Source organism: Alligator sinensis, unplaced genomic scaffold (assembly GCF_000455745.1).
Source record: "Alligator sinensis unplaced genomic scaffold, ASM45574v1 scaffold746_1, whole genome shotgun sequence".
Taxonomy (NCBI): Eukaryota; Metazoa; Chordata; order Crocodylia; family Alligatoridae; genus Alligator; species Alligator sinensis.
Window position 1 is genome coordinate 1,572,619 of NW_005841959.1, and position 22,829 is coordinate 1,595,447.

Below are 22,829 nucleotides of genomic sequence, written 5' to 3' on the forward strand. Positions count from 1 at the left end.
ACTGTTGACAAAAAAAAAGTAACCAACAACCAAAAATAACCAGAGATTACTTGTTTCAGTTCTTCTACAACCATGCTTAGAATTCAGCTGCATCTTTCACAGATTCTGACTTTAAGGGATTAACTATGTGAAAAATGTAGTTTTACCACCACTGAAGCACATCTTCAAGGTGTATGATAGTCCTCCTCCACCTGTTTTGTCCTGGGAAAGGAAAGTTGATCAATGGTGACGGGGGGAGGCACGGGCAGAGGGGGTTGTTTCTTTGGTGATGTTCTTTCTTTCTTTTCAAAATATTGGTGCCATTATAGAAGGCATAGGACACAAAAAGGTGCTGAGACAAGGAGAAAGGAAGAAAACATCAAGAGAAGGAAAAGAACATAAGCTTCAAGGAGCCTTGAAGGCGAGAGAAGTAAACGGAAAAAAGAGGCAGACAAATGTGATCATGGGCTGTCATTAAAACAATGACGTACTTGTTTTAAATAATTAGCTAAGGCTACTTCAACATTTGCAGTATGTCCTATAATCACTTGCATTTGCTCCAGGGTATATCTGTTTAGGATACATAATTTATGTCAAACAATTGACTTTTTTTTTGGTTTAAAGAGAAACCTTCTGACGTTCTTCCTTCTTTCATTCAAGAAAGTTATGTATCTTAACGTGAAAAAGGTATTAACTATTTTATAGAGAGACCTGAAGGAAGCCAAGAAGAAGCTAGAAAACATAAGGGAAGAAAAGAGGCTTAATAGGGTAGCTGGGCACCTGGGGTAGCAGGCTGTATTCTGGCTGCCGCTCTGCTGCCAGTCCAACTGTGCAGCTGTGGCAGCAACTGCCATCACCACTCCAGCATTTCACCCCCAAGTTGGTGTCCAGGGCTGCCTCCCTGGTGGCCCCACCCTAGTTAAGCTACTGAAGAAAAATGAGGAGCTTTTAAATACAAATTTTCTTAGCATCACAGAAATTCCCTCACATAAAATTAAATCCATAGGGTTCATGAGCAGGTGGTAGAGGGGTCAGTACATATGTATTTGTAAACTACTCTAGAAATACTGTCGAGCTATTGTGTCCTTTGAACACATCCTCCATTACATTTATGTAAACAGAACAGAAATTTTAAAATGGGTCATATGTTTAATTTAGTAAAAATATTATTAAACCTACCTTTATTTTCCATTTGGGGATGTTCCATTTGGGAGGATTTTTATCATCTCAAGTTTTTAATTTTTATAGTTCTTCAAAAATTGTACTTTAAGATACAGATGTTGTGAGATATGCATGAGATGATAATTCATATATCATATCGACTTCTGCTCTTATAATACACTTTTCAATGCTGTCAGTGCTTCTGGGATGTTAAAACTGTAACCTAAATCTAGACCATAAATAATTACATTAGATTTTAGTTGTGTGTTAGGACAGCATGACTGGAAGAGAAAAGGGTACTATCATACTGTCATCTTCTTTTCACATACAAAGCATATAATTTTTAAAGGTTTCTGATTTAATTCTAATAAAAGAAGAAATGTCCTTAGGCAATTCATCTTTATCCTCTGGGTATGAAAATGACATTTTGTTCTGACGTGATTATTACAAGAAACAAAATCCCTGAGAGATGCAGCCTTAAAATATTTCTTTTTGTAATGTTCTGAGCTTGACAAACCTTAGTAGAAAATAGAATACTCCTAATTATGAATAAATTAACTAAATTAGTAACATGAGATGCATATGCAATTAAGAGACTGTTAATTGAAACTGGAAACACAGCTGTATACAGCTTAAAGATGAATCACACCAGTAATGACGCAGATGTTTATAAAATGTGATTATGTTTAGCAGGAGCACAGTATTGTAACTCCCCAGCCCATTCTTATATTGTGTCACTGAAATGGTTTTTAAACCCGTGAACACCAGGAATCAGGATCTCAGGGATGGCAAATTAGGCTCCCTGGGTATGTGAATTAGTGTTGTCTGAACGTCAGCAATTCAATTCTCCAGCTTTCAAAGAATGTGGACATGGAGCCAACAACAAACATCTGCTAGCTGTATGGCCGTCAAAAAAAAATCTTTGGCAAGTCAGAGCCAGCTTGAATCTGAGAAAGACAGTACAGTACAGTATCTGTGCACAGCAACACTGTCGTGTGAATGTAAGAAATGTAAATAACAGAGCCTGGGGGCAGCCGGCAGTCAATTCTCTGCATAAATGTAAATACACCCTCTGCTGGCTTTTGCTTTAGAACAGTATTCATTACATCACGGAACAGGGAACAATCAGGAACAAAAAGAAATTTTCTGTCTTAATGTTTTTAAAATGTTTCAATTCACTGACTCGTTTATAATTCTGCCCTTCAGTTTTCACTCTCCCAGCATATACATTGTCAGACCCCACTCAACATGATTTTCCTGGCCTAAAACAAGGGGAGGGGGGAAACATAAGTGTTCCCTCTGGGTATATCTGAGGAATTACGAGGAACACACATAAACAACAGTCAGCCAGTGCCAGTGCCCACCACTGAAGAATATTTAAATGAATTCTAACACATCAGATCAAAATCAGCATCAGACCTTTTACTGCCATTTAGCATTCTTACAATTTAATAAAAGAGTTTGTTTAAACATCAGCTAATAGTATGTAAATAGTATATAAAGTGCTTTAAACAGTAAGATTTTTTCAGACCACGGTGTCTGTATTGTCAGTATTTTCCTTTAATCAACATACTTCGTAGAACTAACAAGATGACAGAATTGCTTAAACTTTCGGTCAGCATCCCAAGTGCCGTCCACTACCATTACAATAATTCCACTACTTTGGACATAGACATTACAATGATAGATGTTTTTGTAGGATTTACGTAGAATAATAATGATAATTAAAGATCTTAAGGATCTGAAATGATGAGGAAATTGCAGATGACCTTAGGGATGCCATAATTGTGACAATCTTTAAGAAAGGAAACAAATCTGACTGTGGAAACTACAGAGGGATTGCCTTGCTCCCCACCACAGGAAAGATCATTGCAAGCACCCTTGTGAACCATCTCCTTCCACTTACTGAAGAGCTCTTCCTAGAATCTCAGTGTGGATTTAGGGCACCAAGAGGCACAACTGACATGATCTTTACAGTTTGCCAACTATAAGAGAAATGTTGGGAACAATGTGAGGCTCTCTACACAGCCTTCTTTGATTGTACAAAAGCTTTTGACTGCCAGCTGAGAAGTGTTGTGGAGGATCCTTCTGAAGTATGGATGCTCACCAAAATTTGTCACTGTTCTCTGCCTGCTCTGTGACAGTATGTGAGCGGTGCTTCTCAGTAATGGATCTATCTTGGATCCCTTTGAGGTTAGAACAGGAGTTAAGCAAGACTGTGTCATTGCTCCAACACTCTTCTCAATATTCCTTGCTGCAATGCCACATCTGACCACCAACAAACTTCCAGTCAGAATGAAGCTAAATGACCAAATAGATGGTGAGCTGTTTACCTTAGCCAACTCCAAGCCAAAATCAAGACCATCCCAACCACAATCATTGAGCTCCCGTATGCTGATTATGCTGTAGCGTGTGCTCACTTCACTTGGAAGCAGACCTTCAGGTAATTATTAATGTCTTTACCAAGGCATACAAGAAAATGGGACTGACATTTAACATTCAGAACACTAAAGTCCTCCACAAACAAGCTCCTAATGCACAGTCCCCAGCTCCAGTAATGCAAAGCCATGGTGAGACACTGGAGAATGCTGAGTATTTCTCATATCTCAGAAGCCATCTCTCACAGAAGGCTGACATCAACAAAGAAATACAGTATCACCTCAAATGTGCAAGGGCAGCCTTTGGACACCTGAAGAAATGGGCATTCTAAGATCGTGACATCAAATCCAGAACCAAGCTCTTGGTTTATCAAGCAGTCATCATCCCCACCTTGCTGTACAGACCTGAGACATGGACAACATAAAGGAGACATGTAAAGTTGTTGGAGAAGTGCCATCAATGCTTTCTGTGGAAGACCCTCTGAATCCAGTGAGAAGACAGATGCACCAATGTTAGTGTCCTCCTGCAAGTAAACATCACGAGTATTGAGGTGGCAATCATTGGACATCAACTTTGTTGGGCCAGCCATATCATCTGGATGTCGGACACCAGACACTTGAAGCAAGTTTCATTCTCCCAGCTCAGGCAAGGCATACGCTCAGAAGGAGGGAAGAGAAAGTGCTTCAGGACGTCCTCAAACCCAACTTAAAAAATGCAACACTGATGTCAACTCATGCAAAACTATTGCCCAGGACCACCCCAAATGGAGGAAAAGTCTGCTGCAGTGATCTCAGTACTTTGAAACCTCATGACAACAAGAGGGAATGGAAAAGCGGAGCCACAGAAACAGTGTGTTGTGAATCAAATCAAGAATCCAGTGCCACCCACCCCACACAGAAACAGCATCCCAGCTGCAATACAGTCTGTCAATCCCAGATATATCTCATCATCCATCTTCAGACCCACAGAGAAGACAACCATGGAAAACAATTATTTTTGACTGTGAGGGACTGTCAAAGAATGATTAGAAACAAAACTGTCCATTTTAGGCACAAAAGGTGATTTACAAATTTGTAAGGTTCATAAGATCTAAGAAAGATGTTGCCAGAAACTTGTCTGTGGAGCACATCCAGAACTCTGAGTTTCTCCTCACTGTCCCCTGTCCCTAGGAACAGACTGTAGTTTGTCCTGGGATAACTCCTTATTCCCATGATCCTTAACTCTACTGCCCTTGTACTGGACTCTCAGCTGCAGCAAGGGAATATCTGCCAATTCTAGGTAGATTCCCTATGGGTTGTGACGAAATTGTAGGTTCCCCTTTCCATAAGATTGTTTGCCTTAAAACATCACTCACTCAGAAATCACTCTTTACCATAGGAAATCAGTAAGGAGTCAAACAACACAATTATTTATTATATAGAAGAAAAGAATTATGCAAGAAAAACTGACCATAACTTTGGGAACAGAACAAAAAGCCAGGTTAAGTTTCTTACCCTCTCATCTGACTACCACGTACCCTTTTACAGACCTGCCAGTATTTTTAGAAATCAGCCTTCCTGCTTATCCTGCCATCCCCGACTGCTGAGGAACTGGACCCCTAGCTTTGGAATCCAAAGACCCTTGCCACCTTACAGATATGTATGTCCAAGCCAATCTCCACATCAGTATTGTCCTGACTGGTCCTGAAAGTCAGAATCCTCTCGAAATTTTTCACTGTGGTACATCTGGCGTTCCTTTGGCTAATGGGATATTTTACTCAGATGCCTTTGCTATTGTGTGGTTGTTTTTTCTGTTACCAGCAGAAAATAACTTGGATGCCCATCCCACCACTGCCCACCCTTCTGTCTCTGACTGGGAGTGGCAATTATTTTTGTCCCAGAACAGAATGGCAAGAGATACTTAGCAGTTTCACCTATTACCTTTTCCTTAAGTATGCACCCCTCAGTTCCTTTGAGGAAACCATGTCCAAAATCATAAAAATATATACAGACTGCATAACATAATCTAGACAGTGATAAAAGCAACATAAATGGATATAGCATAATGCTGGCTTACCAGCAAGACTCCACATGCCGTATCAGTACAAGAACATTTTCATGACATCCCATGAACCCCTCCCCCACAAGACTTTTTGAGGTTTGCGACAGATGCTTTGTTCAATTACACTTTCTGTTCTTTCCCACTAGTCCTCTACTCTAAGAAAATGGGCAAAATTGAAGAGCAAATCTTAAGCTGCTGTTCATTGTCATAGAACAATTACAGTAAATGGAGCTATTCTGATTTATAGCTGAGAAGTTGGTCCAATTTCATCCTCATTTAATTAGCTATCATGTAACCATTGTACAGTAGGTACCATATTATTGTATCTATTTAAGAATGAATATATTTAGATGCAGACTCGTTAAAGTAACACACAAAAAATCAAAGAGTAGAATCATATAAAAGTAGTAGTGGAAGAGACCTCAGGAGATCATCTCATCTAACCCCTTGTTCAAAGCAGAATTATCCCTATCAAAGTTATACAAGTGTTTGTCTCTCATACTTAAAACCACCTGAACAACCCTTCTGAACAACTACCAGGTACACTTATACAGCAGGTCACTGGCAAAACTGGGAGAAGATCTGGTTTCAGGCTCTTGCTAGATACAATAGATCATATATACTCATCAGTGTCAGTTTTAGCAATTCCTAAGAGCAGTATAGATATAGAGGAGCTGGAAGGAAGGTAAAACTGAATGTCTTTGTGTCCTTCAGCAAGAATACTCATGCAAATATTACCCTCCTATTGACTGGCTGGTTGATGAAAGAGCTGGATTAGATTCATGATTTCTGAGACAGATCAGTGCTGGTCTGGCAATAATTCATGTGTCATTCACAGGTGAATAAAATTATGTGGGATTTATAAGAAAAATATGAATCCCATCTTCTAGAAAAATAACCAGGGCTACATCTCCAGCTGACTTTGACAATTGACATGTCAACCAGGATTTAGTAATCTTGACACTTTAGGTTGGTTAAAGTGCAGACAAGGTCAAAATGGCAGTCAAAATGCTATGCTTTGAGAGAAGAACTATATTAGGATATACAACACAGGAGGACAGACTTTGCCACTTCTCCCTCAAAAGGAACAACTGATCAAATGGTGTCCTATGAAACACTGTTATAATGCCTACTTGCATCCCAGGAAGGATAATGTGTTCTGTGTGACCTCAAATAATAAAAATAGTCATGAACATTAAGTCCAGGTACAGTCATTACACATAAACCAGTATAAGTGATTGGAAACTGGTCTAGAACTGCAACAAAACAGAAGTTTGGAGCACATAGACTTGTTTAAAAATGGCAGAATGCAGTTAAGGGTGCAAAAGGAAGTGCAGCCCCCAGCTGTAACTCAGAATGAGATTTGCGAAGTGTTCTGAGTTACAACATTACTCCAGATCAAACAGAAGTTTACTGTTGGTTCCAGAGGGAAGGGGTATCTAGCTTCAGACTAGGAGCCTGCAGCCAGGTTCTCAGAGCAACCCCCAGGTCTCTTTTCCAGTGCTCACTGTTTTCAGAATGGGAGGGGGGAAAGGAAGTGGAGGGAGCTTGTTCTTGGGGGAACATCTGTAGCTCAGTATTTTTCTATCTTTATACAATGTCCCTAGGCAGGATGGGGGGGCACGCTGTAGAAGGAAGGATTGGACCCCTCAGAGCTCTGGCGAAGCGCAGACAGTGGTAGCAGATGCCCAGCATGATTCCTGCAATTGCACCAGGCACCTGCTGCTCACTGGAGCTACAAGGAGCCCCATCCTTCCATCTGCAGAGCAGCTGGGCCACCTCTTATTGGATGCAAGGCACATGCCCCCAACTCCCTTTCCAGGAGAGAGACAGAGCAGGTTACCATGGCACCCCTGGCCCCTACCGCCAGACTGTCCAGTGTGCCATGGTGATCTGCTCCGGGGCTCTCCTGGAAGAGGGTGGGGGGATGTGCCCAGCAGCAAATCAGGGGTGCCCTGGCCACTCCATAGAAGGAAAGATTGGGCCCCTCAGAGCTCTGCTGAGCATCAAGTGCCTAGCAGGTGCCCAGTGCGATTCCTGCAATCTTATAACATCAGTTATAATGGTGCAGCTGCTTCTGACAAGTGGGCTCAGGAATAATATATTTTACCAACAAATTCTCCAAAGATTATGTCGATGCTGGGCATGTCTACAAATGCATTAATGCACTGTAATTATTGCTCATTAAGTTTAGTACCTGTAATAACAACTAGTAACTTAATACACCGTAACTGGCACTAATGCACAGTAGCACCTACGCACATCTTTTACGTGATGATAATGTGCATTAGACTAATTCTACTGTGAAGTAGTGCATTAGCATGGCTTTCATCATGATGCACTAATACACAGTGGAATTAGTCTACTACGCTTCTAGTGTCTCATGTAGACGCGCCCACTGACCATATTCTAGGCTCTGGAGAAGGCAATGGATGAACAAGTGCACCATAATAATATTCCATCCTTCTCTAAACATCTATCCATAGAAAAGATGAACACACAGTATTACTATTCAAGGGTCATACATCTGTAGCATGGATGAGAGGAAGAACAAGGAATGACAGAAGAGGGTGTACAGAATAAGAAAATGGCAGTTATCTGATCACTGAATTTAGGAGAGGGTAGGCAGAGTTCACTTCCAGTTAACATTTTGGGGGGAATTTCCTCTGAAATTTAAAAAAACATTCTGGTGATAGAAAACCCCCCCAACAATTTTTTAAAATTTACTGATTGTTAAGGTTTTGGAGTTTTTTTTGACTGCTGTATTATGTACTCAAACAGCTGACAATATTTGGAGTAGAAGGTGCAAAGAGCTGGGAATCAGGATGAGACAAGGATTTTTAATCTCAATTTCTATACTGATTGGTGTTAGCTCTGTGCACTTCATAGACCTAAGCACTGAGCAAGGTCATGTAGGCCATAGGCAGATTAAATGGAGGGAGTACTTGTTGCTTCTGGATACACATCAACTAATCTTCTATAGCTGTTTCATGTGTCTACTCCTACTCTACCATAAGCGAAGCTAAATGAGTAGTTTACCCCAGAACAAATCAACTGCAAAATGGTCATGATTTAGCCTCCATTTCTTCCAAGATAAAGAAGATACATGAAACAGTTACAATGGAACTACCTGAAATACATAAATCCCCTGCCCACTTATAAGTATAATGTTTTCCTCTGTACATAACTGTATTCTTGCAACAATTTCCAGAATGAATATGCTAAATCTAGGGGGTGGCGATGCCGTTTGTAATCAATTAGCCACAGTCCACTCTGAGTCAGGAATGGAACCAGTATTGTTAATTCACAATATTCCTCAGCTGTCTGCAAAACTGAGATATAAATAACTGGATTGTCATGCCCCTTCCTACTGGCTTTATGGGTCTAGTACAGGGAGAGGCAACCCCTGGCATGTGTGCCAGAGTGTGGCATATGAAGGCATTTTGTTTGGTACATGCACCTCGGGGAAGGGGCTGGAGCTGCACTGCTACAACAAGGATTGGGCCCCTCACAGCTCCCCCGCCATCTACCCCTGGCATGCCAACATCTTACAGATAAAGGTTGTGGGTGTTTTTGGTGCTCTGCCCATAAACCTTGCCGACCCCGGTCTAGTATCTACAGTGCCCTATCATTCCTTTAGCTCAGGGAATGCTGTAAAACTCAAGATTTATGCTGTAAAACTTAAGGTCCCAAGTTTCAATCCAGGTGATGATCCATAAGGGAGATAAGTGTTTCTAAATAATAGGATTTGGGGGTTTTTGTAGGTTTTTTTAATTAACCCCTCACAGGCCACATTAGAAGCTGCCAGTTGGACATACCTGACACACACTATTTTCTTCCAGATGAGCCTTGCCTCATTCACTGCATGTGATGGACAGTTTTCTCAGGATTATGTAGTAATCCTGTAGCTGTCTGTAGGTTTCCTGGTTTACCCACTGTAGAAGATAGATGGTAAGACCAGCAAGAAAAGGATGGAGGGTTTCCTAACATAGATCTTGTCTCTTTTCATAGCTTTACCACAAGAAGAATTACCATGGATGGCGTAATTCCATGTTTTCTATACAGTGTTGCTGGTATGAAGTAAATAAAGTATGAGGTGGTGATGTAGGAGAAAATATTGAACAGTCGCATGGTTCTCTGACCTCCATTTATCCTACGGATAGTCTTGTGGAAAAGTACTATTAGTAGATTATCAGGATGCATTATGGTTGCATGTGCAGTCTTAGTTTTATGGTATTAACTATTAAATGTTTACTTTTTAAATTTTAACATCCCTTTAAGTTAGTTTTTATATAATTATCTATGCATGTGTATGATATAAAATGTATACAGAAAATGTAGGCATGCACTTTGGAAGAAGAATGTAAGAAAAGATAAATTCACATTCTATAAGGTTCCTTAAAAGAGGTTTTCATCAGGGCAACATGCCAACAAAAAGGAAATAAATTAGGATAACAGATTGCTAAAATGAATGTTTCTTGCATCTTAAAGAGTCTCTACGCACACTTTTGAGAAAGTGAAGTTCATAATGTGGAGCACAATGTCACAAATATGGCTTTGAAGCATTTCTTCCTCTACTAGCATGGTTTGTTGATGATAATCGTTACTGCATTATTCTACTCATCTCACATCTGCATTCTTTCAATTATTCTTCCAACATTCCACAAAGAACAATAAGAATTTCCTTCTGATTAATTTGGGAATCTTTTCAATTTTTGACATGTAATTCATTACCAATGTTATTTAATGCTACAGCCAAGATATTTAAATTCTCCCCTTTTTAAAGAATAAAAAAATCTTTACGGAGAAGGCCACATGAAGATTTCCACAGATGTCAAACTGCATAATCAATTAAATCATTGACAGTCCATTTAAGAACCATGGAAATTGTGGTTCTGGCAGAAATTCCACTTCTCATGAGAAACTTCTTTGCTACCAAAACTGAATGGGAAATTCAAAACTCAAAGGGAATCAAAATCTTCTACTGGGCAGATGAAACTCATGTTTGCTAAAATAACCCAGGCTGAAAAGTAGTTTGCTTTGATCGATATCTTGATTAGAGGAATAATAACTGGGTCAGAATTCTGGTGGAAACGTAGACCAAAAATTCTCCAATTTTTGTTAGGTTCAGGTAGCTGACAAGTCCAGATTTTAGCAAGCAACTGAAATAAAAGTCACTTTACTTACATGATAAATAAGGTTATAATACACCGGACAAAAAAATGAAAAATTTATTTTTTATTGAAAAATGAAAATGCGACTTTTTTTAATAGTTACATGTATGATATATAGTTTTCTTACACGAGAATAAAATCTGTCTTATGCAGTGTTTCCTAGAACCCCACCTACTATATTTACCTCAATACAAGACAACTTTGACTTTAAGACGACCCCCTAGAAATTATCTTCTAGACATGGAAAATGTATACATTTGTTATAAATATAGCAAATATATAGCAATGATGGGGAGGCAGCAGTAAGCAGCTTGACCCTTACCTCTGCCTTCCCCACAACTTGTTCCTCTTGCTGCTTCCCTTATCCTCCATCCCTGTGTGCCCCAGTACCTTGTCCCACTGGCTTCTTCCCCTGATGCCTGCCCCCCTGCAGTGCCTGCATCCCCTGCCATTTCCTCTTGTCTGTACCACCATACAGTACCTGAGTCCCTGATGCCTGCCCCACTCTGTAATGCCTGTAACTCCTGCTGCCTCCCTACCCTTGTGCCTGTGCTCTCTGGCACATGTTCCTTCTGCTTCATGCCCTTCTTACCCTCTGCCCCCACCAGCCCCACCAACTTACTATCAGTCATGGCTCAGGCCCTGCTCTGGCCTGGGCCATGGAACACATGGTAGCTCTGGACCTGGTCTCGCCGTGCAGCAGCAGTTGCAGTGGTGGCCTCCAGAGCTGCTGGCACTCTTGTCACTGCTATGTGGCTGGGACAGGGGCAGAGCTAACATGTGCTCCATGCCCTAGGCCAGACTGGGGCTGGAGCTGCAACTGATAATATGTGGCAGGAGAGGGGGGTGCTGGTGGGGGGATGAGGAGAGAAGGGCAAAAGCTGCAGGATGCAGGTCTGGGTGGCGGGGGAGGGAAGTGGTTGTAGTTCTTATATCAACCCTGAGCCTGGGTGAGGGTCAGAGCTGGGACTGCAGCAGTCCCCTGACCCTACCACTATCCTGCATTCAAGTCCAAGATGAGGGGTTCCCCCTCCCATGTTGAATGGGGGAAAAAACCCTCATCTTGGACTGGAGTAAATTTGGTACAGTATTTCCTTTCCACTTTAATAACCCTTCAGTACATATACAGTTTAAATTGAAACACATATCATTTCCAGCAATGCAGTACACCAGGATGCTTAAAATAGACTCTGTGTTCATGCACATGAATTTTGGCCAGCTTTATAGGATGAAATCCTTATTCAATATTATACCTTGGGTGCAGTGCTGTAGAATCAAAAAAATGACTTAGAATCACTTTTGACACAAGGGGATATAATTGATCATGTACAAATCTTGATGATGCAATTTACATTTTAAATAATGCTAAGACTGATAAACTCCTATTAAAATCAATGAAAGCAGGTCTGAGTAGAAAAAAAACAAGAAAGACCAGGGGATTTGTCTCAATTTTAGAGAAAGGATTTGTTTTTGTCCAATTTTGAGGACTGATTTCTCATTCCAGATTTTTATCCTCAATTCAATTTCAGGATTAGCATTAACTTTTTTTCTTTTATTGTGTTTGGGTTATGTGCTGATGACTGCTGCTCCATCAATTAGAGCAGAAGTGGCTGAAATTTTCAGTTGTGCCTATATGAAAGTGAGGAGCTCAGGCCACTTTCTTGGTGTGAAAATCTGGCTCCATTGAAGACAGCAAGTTTTTGTTATGATTTACATCATGTTGGCCTTTAACCTCTCCATTGCTCTGCAAAATAGAAATAATCACATTCACCTATTTACCTCACAGGTTGTTGACAGGGTCAGTCAGAATTTGTGAAAGATCTTAAATGTGCCCTTTTATATATAATTACAATACTCTTTATTACATTATAGCTATCCTATGGCTCAACACAGGACACATGAGCAGCATACAAATGGTACTCAAAACCTAAGGGCAAGAATGTGAGTTTAAATGCACTGCCAGCAGAGGCTAGCCTACAGCTTCTACCACTTCTCCAGGGGCTCCTGCAGGTATGGCACCTAAGAAACATACTGAGAGGAGAAAATACTCTCTACCAAGATACAATATATGTTCCCAGTACTTCATTCAAGCTTTCACTCTACCTCTTATTCTAATTTTCTATGCACAAACCCAAGGAATCTAGCATTGCTGTCAGTGCAGGAGTGCCCTGAGTCTTTGTACACAAGGGACAGAAGGGGCGAGAAGTGTTTTGGAATTGGGCATAATTCTCCTTACACACAATCTTCTGGCATATCAATGAAGGACTAGGCCCATCTTAGCTCTAAGTTGTTATTACTGAGTTTATTCAGTCTAACGTCTTGGTTTGCATAGGGCGATACAATACTGCCCTTCATCTGGACAGATACAAGTCTACAGAGCTTTTGTTATTGAATTACAATCACCCATATACAATTCAATCCAAATGTTACAATTAAAATTAAACTTTCTGTCTTTGCAATTTGAGAGTCCCTATTTAAATCTCCCCTTTGTGCATGAGGTATAGCTTCTATCATGCTTTTGTTTTATTTGTGGTTTATTACAAATAATTCATTATGACTTCATCCTGAATAAAGAACAGGCAAAAGGTATTGATTTAGCTCACTACCAACCCTACAGATCCCCGAGGTGTAGATGTTTTCCTGAATGTGTCAATTATTTTTTAATCCCAGAATATTCACCTTTTACCCTGTATCAGGCATGTATCTGACATTCCAATTGAAAAAGGGCTTGTGCATAGGCTAGGGACAGACATTTAAAAAGCCAGAGCCTGAATTGATTCAATCTTTGCAGGTTAGTCTAACCTGAAAAGATTAAACAGATTTGCAAGTGAATAGACATTCACTTTCAATTCTGGAAATGCAGGCACATGCCTGTAGTGGCTCAGGCTAGAAGCCGGGGTGGGGGGTGGGGTGGGGGCACTAGCTAGAGCAGTCTTCCATTCTCTTTGGCAGCAGCCACAAAGATGTAGGGAAGCTGACACCCCTACCCCTGCTGCACCATGCTGTGCCACCCTGCTCATTGTGCTGGGGGACATGGAGTGGGTAGAGGGCAGCCATAGCTAGAGCCAGAGGTCCATGGGCTAGGCTGGAGCCACAGGGCCGAGGCTCTCTCCGCCCCAAGTGGCGCTGCAGGGGCTGGTCTGGCCATGCACCCACCCTTGCTTCCACTAGAGAGCAGAGGGGCAGGGCCAGCCCTGTTCTCTGGAGCAGACAGCACAAGCCTGACCAGGGTTGGAAAGCATACTGGAATGCTGAGGGACTCTGGTTTAACTTAAAGCAGGAAGGGGTCTGGGACAGAAGTTGCTTAAACTGATTTGACCCAAATCAGTTAAGTCTGATACTACATTCAACCAGGTTTATCTTAAACCAGTTTTGGCCATTTTGAAACTGATTTATGTGCACTGAACTTATGTTCTGTTACAGGTTTAAACCAGTTTCTGATCACTTAAACTGGTTTATGTGTAACTTCTGTCCTTAGCCATGAAGGGTAAATAAATAGATTCATAGATGCTAGGTTGGAAGGGACCTCAACAGATCATCGAGTCCAACCCCTTGTCCTGGGCAGGAAAGGGTGCTGGAGTCAGATGACCCCAGCCAGATGCCTATCCAACCTTCGTTTAAAGCCCCCCAAGGTAGGGGAGAGCACAACCTCCCTTGGAAGCCCATTCCAAGTTTTGGCCACCCTTACTGTGAAGAAGTTTTCCCTGATATCTAGCCTAAATCTGCTCTGTCAGTTTGTGACCATTGTTCCTTGTTACCTCAAGAGGTGCCCTGGTGAACAGAGTGTCTCGGTTCCTTGCTGCGCCCCACTAATGAATTTGTAGGTGGCCACAAGATCACCTGTCACCCTTCTCTTGAGGAGGCTGAAGAGGTCCAGGTCCCTTAGTCTCTCCTTATAGGGCTTGGCCTGTAAACCCTTAACCATACAAGTGGCCCTCCTCTGGACCCTCTCGAGGTTATCCACATCCTTCTTAAAAGTATGGTGCCCAGAACTGGATGCAATACTCCAACTGCGGCCTGACCAATGCCGCATAGAGGGGAAGTATCACAGTATAAATCTGCATCTATAAGACAGAAATGCAAGGCACTCCTTTCTGCAGAGCTCTAATCAACACTCCGTCTGCATTCTAATAGCCGAAGTATATTGGAAGCATGGTAGATGTGGGTACAAGAGCTTGACTGAAGGGTTCAAAACAAATGACTTATGGGATGAATTTCACCTCTCTCTATCCACAAATGTGCATAAGCAAATAGTATTTTTATCTTATGTTTTCTCATTCAAAATTTAAAAGCTTGAGTAATTTAAAATTAGAAAATTAATCATTTGCACAATGTTTTCACTTAATGGATTGATGGCAGTCTATATTGTTGGAGCAATGAATATCTCAGATAGCTCTGACTGATGAAATAACTTGGTTTAATACTTTGCTCCAAGACTGCTTGAGTGTACACTCAATGCAAAAGTTGTCCTCATAAGTTTGAATTTCCATAATTACTCAGGCACGTGCCTTTAAAGTTCATTTTCTGCAAACATTTTTGTCAAAAATACTCCACTGTATGTATGTTAGCAGACACTGAACATAACAGACACACAGAAAGGAAAGAATTTAAAGGTATAAAATATTCACAGGGAATATTTTCAGCATTCAACTTTTACTCAGTGCTATTCTCTGGCATGTATCAACAGACATTCCCTGTTGGCTCAGGGGAGCAGGGAGTGTGGGGTTGGTGGGGGAATCAAGCTCCACTTCGGAGCCGAAGGAGCCGAGGAGCTGCCTGCCTGCAGTCTGTCTCCCCAAGCCCAGCCCTACCACCGCAGCTCCAGTGCTCTGCAGGATGGCAGGGGGAAAAGGGGGGAGGGGGAGGGAAGCAGCAGGTTGGGGTTTGCCTGGCTTAGCTGAAGTGGAAGTGGGTGGATTGGGGCCTTCCCCTGAGGCAGAGTGCTCCAATCCACCCATCCCCACTCCAGTTCAGGCTGGGGAAACCCCAGCCTGCAGCTCCCTTCCCCTCTCTTCTCCCACATGCCATCCTGCAGACAGCACCAGGGGTGAGGCTGAGCTGCATCAGCCCACCCCTGCTCATGGGCAGGGACTTACAGAATTTAATGAAGGTGCTCCACTTTGGAGTGCCTTCATCTGAACCCTCAGGTAATGAGCGTTAATTTGTCACACCATCGAGCACTTTTAAAGAGCTCTGCAGCCATGCCCTTCTGTCAGGGCATGGCTGTAAACTGCTTGCAAGGGGCCAATTGCACGACAAATACCACTTCTGTCAGTGCCTCTATAGTTTCACTGGGCCTGATTCTTCATTGTTCTATACCTCACGTAATGATGTATACCCTGCTAGTGAGGATCAGATCTGCCACTGCCTTGTATCCATAGACAGGGAAAGGCTTTGCTATTTTGCTAATACATAAATATGAGACAGAATCCATTTAAGATTTTTGATTAAATGGGTATTGGAGTATTCGATATTTTTCTCCTGACTTCATCAAGGTACCTGTGATAATACAGCAAAGCAGGTATCACATTCACTCTTGTATTAATAAAAAATATGAGGAAGAAATGCTTCTAGACCTCCCCATGAGATTAGCACTCAGTATTAATTCTGATTTGACAAGGCTTATGAACCTCACTTACATGTATTAAGGAATGGATGTCCCCCTCCTGATGAAAGAACCATAGAAGCAACTGTTCTTATAGTATCTATAACGCATTGTGGGAAATGGAAACAGTTTTTCAGTGATATTTCTTTTGATAGCAATCATATTATAAGTTACCTTTTTTGGAAAGGCCAGCACATAAATCAACACAAACACAAACACAAAATATAGTGCACACAAATAAAATAATAGTGCAAACATCACCAGATCCAGACTTCACTCATCATAGGAACAAAAGACTAAACCCAATGCATATATTACAAGAAAAAAAAGTACCATGTAGTTATAAATTCAGTGAAGATATGTCCTGGAAGCAGATTGGTCTCTGTTACTCAAACTCAGTCTTTCATTTTATGCCTGGGTAATCTTCCAGTGTTGCTTGGATTCTTCCCTTGAGACATATTTAAAGATATTTGGGAATATTTTTATTCTGCTCTTTACTATGAGAATACCACCGCACTTATTTAGGTAAATATGAGAAAACAGAAAAATATGGTTATGGCTCCCAATGGCTTATAGTTCTTTTGGCTCCAACATTTTACCCTGACACACTTAGCTTCAATTAAATAGTCAGATTAGGTGAAAGAGCTGATTTTCCAAATACTGTAATTACATAAGTGAAGGCTGTAATGCACAGCTGTGGATAAAAATACTGGCACAAAGCAGCATATACAGAAATCCTTAATCTTCTGCAACCTACTTGTCCAAGATACAGCATACGCTCCCAAATACCTCAGTTAAGTTCCCATTCTAACTTTCTATACACCATCCCAGAGAATTGAGCCAAAACCACATGTTATACAGCATCAAAACATATGCCTTTTTTCTCTCTTGATTCTAAACCATCTCTTATTATCACCTCTCTCATGCCAACTGCTAGAATGTCTTGGATGAGGTCATATTTCACTGGAAGGTATAGCAGATCCAGGGATTGTGTGTGTGTGTTGCAGTCGCACCTCCTTTGTGTAGTACACGTGGTGAGATCTCTGGCATAGATAGCTCTAGTCTTGGCGTCTGGTCTCTGCCACCAGTCTCACCCATTGTGCCAGTGAGTTCTCTGCCACACACTCATTTTCAAAATCTTAAATTTGCAGGCACTTTACTCTTGGGCCCATTCATTTTGCTTTCCAAAATTCTGGTGACCCGCTTAACAAATTTCACTTGTTTCACAAATTCCACATGGGAGCTTGGAACAATGTAGAACTGCTGAATTTGGTTTAAATGTCACTGCTAATCGTATTTTATTTAAACTTCCTTGGCCTGTGCATCTAAATTTCTCCTGTTAAGACTTGTATGAAGACAGCCAGTGTAGCTTTTGTGACATCTTCATACAACTGTTTAGAGACATTACAGTTTGTCAAATAGAATAGTATTTGCCTCTGGAAACAGAGTGTATAAATGTTAATTAGGCAAGTATTTCAAATCATTCCTAAGCAGTTTCACTGAGTGGTAATATTAATGGTTTGGCCAAAAGAGGCACCTCACCATAACCCATGCCCGGCTATCATGCATACCAAGTACTTATTTCTTTCTGATGGGTAGATTGAAAGGGAGATGGGATCAGAGGATCAACTGGACTGGAACCTGCAAGATAGTTAGCCAGAGAGGCAGATGAAGATGCAGTGCTGGCATGAGTAGCCAGAAAAGAGTGGGGAAAGATTCCTGAATCCAGGAAGTCACCATCCAGGTAAGATACCAAAGACTAAAGAGGAGACTTAGTGGAGTATCTTGTGGGAGCTAAAGCAACAATAAGATAATTTGTCAGATATCCTGGCTAAATGCAATAGTGACATATTGCATTGCTATTTCTTGCAGACCATCTGTCAGTCTCAATCACAGTAGCACTGGGACAGTTAAAAGCAGGACAGGGTTTCTATGCTCCATGAAAGTTTGGATTCTTTGGAAAATGCGAGCAATTTACATGATTATGTAGCTTATTATTAACCTTACCATCTACTTCCACATTTGGCAATACTCCTTTTAAAGAAATGCATTTACTTTATTTCTCACAGACTATCAGGACTATATTGCTATGTGTGCACACATACAGATATACAAGTATCCCACAAATTTCGGATGGAATCCTGGGCACAGAGTTAGAACACTTCTATTATACATGCACATTAGACAGCTTTACTGCAAAATATTGCAGAGTAACTAAAGACTTAAATGGATATACACATCTGTAAAATAACATCCACACTAAAATATTTTCAATATTTATATCTTTCGTTTATATTTCATGTTCATTTTGACTTGATAAAATATTTTAATTCTTTTTCTGCTTTAAAAGCCAGTTCATAAAATCTACCTTTTTGATGAATTTAACAGCCCTACAAAATACCTTATTACAAAAAAACTTCAATGAGTATAATGCTTTGTAATTTTATATTTGATTCTACCGGTCTGATTTTCATGCATGCACTGCACAGGATAACTAAATTGCCTCAAGAAAGTACTTAAAATTAAATGTCCTTGAGTCATTTAAACATAAAGGAAAAGGACTAGAGTTGTAAAAGTAAACTCCCTAAACTCACTCTTCCATATGCAGCGTAAAAGGTCTGTAAAGAAAGAATATATATGCAAGAGCAAGGGAAATTGCCATACAATATGACAGAATATTGTTTGCAACAAATATTATTTTTAAGGTGAGGAAATTATTTCATTACTTTTACTTGCATGCGAGTCTTGTGCTACAGATATACAATTAACAGGATTAACTTCACTCGTTAAGTTTCTGAGAAAGTATGGTGATTCAGGGACACAGAAATCTAAAAAGGAAAAAAAAATACCAAACAAGCTTAACTTCTTCCTCATAAAATTACATTTTGCAAACTTTTTTTGTACCATGTTCATTTTCCATTGCATTCCCCTAACCTTTCTTCATTGCTCCTCCATGGGGAAAAAATACACAAGAAAAAAAAAATCACCCAAGCACAGATGTCAAAATTGATCAAGACAATTTTACCTTCAGGAGCTTCCATCTAGCATTCAGGTCTTCTAGGCAGTTAAGATTATATTGAGAAAGCTGGATATCAGAGGAAGGGAAACGGTAAGCCAGATCATTTACATGATTCACGTTGTCCTTAAGAGGTGCAAGTTCTGCTCGGTAAGCCTGTGTGAATCAAAAATAAACAAAGTTTGGTATAACCAACATCCTTCAAAAATTATGCACTCTACTTTCTCATAATTGAACATGACATGTTCCAAGTCTCAAACTGAAAGAAAAAGATACATTGATCACAGGATCATACACCATGGGTTTTATTATGCTTTTGGCAAAGCTCTGCATTTATATGGTTGGCTCTACATTAAAACCACCGGTGGGGTTTTGCTTACTCTACCAAATTTTCAGGCAAGGCTTCCAGTGAGCAGGAAACACAGCAGTTGCTGCATCCCCACACTCTGAATATGTACTGTGTTGCCCACCACAGCAGGCCAGTGTGTTGAAAGCATAATTATTGGAGGTTGATAATGCTGTGATACTAATATAGAGAATAGCAGCTGTTTTTTCAGTACTTTGGGAGAAATTCTGGCTATAGTAAAATCAATTGTAAAATCATTGATGTCAATGAGACCGCAGTTTCACCCAATTTGCCTGTGTATAAGAAGAGAATATAGGTAGAAAAGCACTTTGTCACATCTCCTCCCCTTTCTATGCAGAGGCAGGAACATTTTGTATTTTATAATAAATTCTTCATTTTTCATAAAGAAAAAATTATAATACATCTCATATGATTACCTCAAAAGCTACTCATAACAATGATATGACCATTATTCTGACAATTTCATGTAATATTTTTAAAAGTCAGTCTATGAAAGCCTAGAGAAATTACTTCCAAGTAGCTTTATTTCAAACCATGGAAAATAAATTTGAGGATGCTCCCACTGTACATTTAATATACTCTCAAAGCACTGCTGCATGGACACAATACAATGCATCATGGTGCTTCAGGGAAGAGAGGAATTTCTATGCAGATATTTGAAACAGTTGCAATGTTTCATATCTGTCTTTTCTAAGGAGACATTTATGGATTTTTAACATGATACATTGCATCAAAATGTACCAACCAGCCATTTCTAAGGGACAAATTCTGTCATTTTCAGGAGCACTTTAGGTAATGTGATGTCTGCACACAAGGACAAGATAATTTACTTGGCTTATTAGCCTTGCTTTACAGCAATAAGGAGAATTTGTTTCTTTGTACATTTTGCTATGTAGATCAGATATGGCTTCTACCTCATTTTGGATCATCAAAGAAAAACCATCAGAAGACCTTTAACTAATCTCTTTACCAACTTTACATGTGAAAATTATGCAATGAATACTCAATATCTGACTGAAACTCAAGTGTCCTAACATGCTAACATTACTTAAGATACTTGAGAGATTAATGGTTATAAAACGCAAATATGGCAATCGATCTAAAAACTGTACATTATACTTCATTAAAGCAAGATTCTGCATCAATTAATTACACTAAGTAATACCTCACAATGCAAGTTATCTGACTGAGTTAAATGGGACTCCTATAGTTATGTGCTAGCAGAATTGCATTCAGGAGAAAATGTACATGTTGTGGTAATTATCCTCCCCTCCTCAATATACAGTAAAATTCTCTTTAATGGCAAGCTGACACAAACATACAAACTGTAAATGGAGTTACATAAGTGAAGAGATTGATGTGAGTGACTTGACTTTAAGAGTTGCAATATAGAAATCAGGCATATAGAACATGTTTCACTTCATTTTACTAGTTGCACATCTGAAAATCTCCACTGACTTCATTAGAATTAAGCCTGATTTACAGTTCTTATTAGGGTTTTCCTTTATGTTGATCAAAGAGAAAAGAGAAACAGAGTGAATGAAAGCATGGGCAGATAATTTGAATGAATACTTCTATTCCAGGCAGAAGCTTCAGACATGCCCTAAATGACTCCAGTGTCATGGTCACATTCTAGCAACCGTATAAACCTTCTTATTCTAAAATCCTTATAGCAAACAGGGCACTCAAAGTACAGTGCTTACAATGAAATGAAACGAAATGAAATCAAATCAAATCAAAAGCTCCACTTATCAAATTCAAATAGTTTATTCAGGCTGTTTTATTCAAGCTGTGCGCACACATTTAAATAATCTGGGAGATTTCTCCCAGGTTTGTTCTCCTGGTCGAAAATCTTACCCAGAGCTCTGTGTACATACACACACATGCTGAGCCTTGGAAGAATAGAGAGCTTGCAGAGCTGACACTGTGCCACTGGGGGAGGAGCTATGTGTACACATGTCAGCATGCTCTACAGGCTCCCTTAAATCTTCCTGGTGATAGATGGTAGCAGGGTACAGGGCAGCCTTGATTGGCTGACCTAGACTGCCTACTGCCGACTGTCAGCCTGTGTTCCCCTGCAGCACAGCATGGAGAAAGTGAAGAGGGTGTGTTCTGCTCCCTGCAAGTTATTCTTAATAATACGTCTTCATTAAGTAAGCTTTAAAATAGCCAAACTTTTAAAAATACGGAGTCATATTGGGGAGAGGTGGAGAGGGAGGAAGCTGGAAGACCATGTTCTTTTCGGAGAGAAGCCACCGCATATACAGACATTCATTTTCCCAGGGGAAACTCTCTTGGGAGTGATTTAACTGTGGTTGTTCCCAGGGTATTTTTCTCTTGAAGTGGCTATTTTTATTCTGGGAGAAAAAACCTGAACCTCTGTACACTCATGGTTTCTCCTAGGGGAGTAGCAACTCTCCCAGTAGAAGGTTAACATCTGCACAAGGATTCTGTTAAAAGTACTTCTAATATTGGGCTCAATTGAGGGGTGACATAAATTATACATTGAGTTGGTCTAGATTAACATGAGGATTCATCAGGGTTAGCTAACACATTTTAGTGAGTGTGTCAAAGCTAATGTTGAATGGCAAGAGGTATTGACGTGTATAGCAGTAAAAGGAACCAGAGCATAAGGAGGGTGTGGGAAGGTGTAAACTACAGCATATTTCCTCCTCTACTCTTCAAACAATTTGTTTTACAGCTTACTCCTTGGTATTAGCTGCTTTTCCTAATGCAATTTCATACTTTTACACCATCAATACATGATTTGGACTGATTAATGTTTATTTTTCTCATTATCCAAAACAATCATTGCACCAGCTTTTTTGCCCATCTTCACACCCTCTAAATTCAGAGTTGGGATGTAAATGTTGATTTTTAAAATATCTGTTTAACCTGTTGTAATTACAATGATTAAACAATTAATTGGTAGGGGGGAAGAAGGACTAGTACCTAACAGCTAGGCTACATGGACCCCAGTGCAGCTGCTTGCAGTCTCCCTCTCTGCCTGCTGTGAGCAGCTCGGCTCTGGCAGGCAGCAGAGGCCTGCCCAGAGCCCAGGCTGCTTGTGGGAAGTGGTGGGGAGGCTGCAAGTGGCTGCACTGGGGT

At 40.4% G+C, this 22,829-nt stretch overlaps 1 protein-coding gene across 8 annotated transcripts in view; it reads right to left on the reverse strand.

Moving 5' to 3' along the window:
• The window catches only part of DMD (dystrophin), a 1,961,037-nt gene that overhangs the window by 227,551 nt on the left and 1,710,657 nt on the right, over positions 1-22,829 (reverse strand). For all 8 annotated transcript variants that reach the window (XM_025200207.1, XM_014518487.2, XM_025200208.1 and 5 more), the window contains one exon: positions 19,364-19,510. In XM_025200207.1, the coding sequence (XP_025055992.1) occupies positions 19,364-19,510 (147 nt within the window). The remainder of the gene's footprint in view (positions 1-19,363; positions 19,511-22,829) is intronic.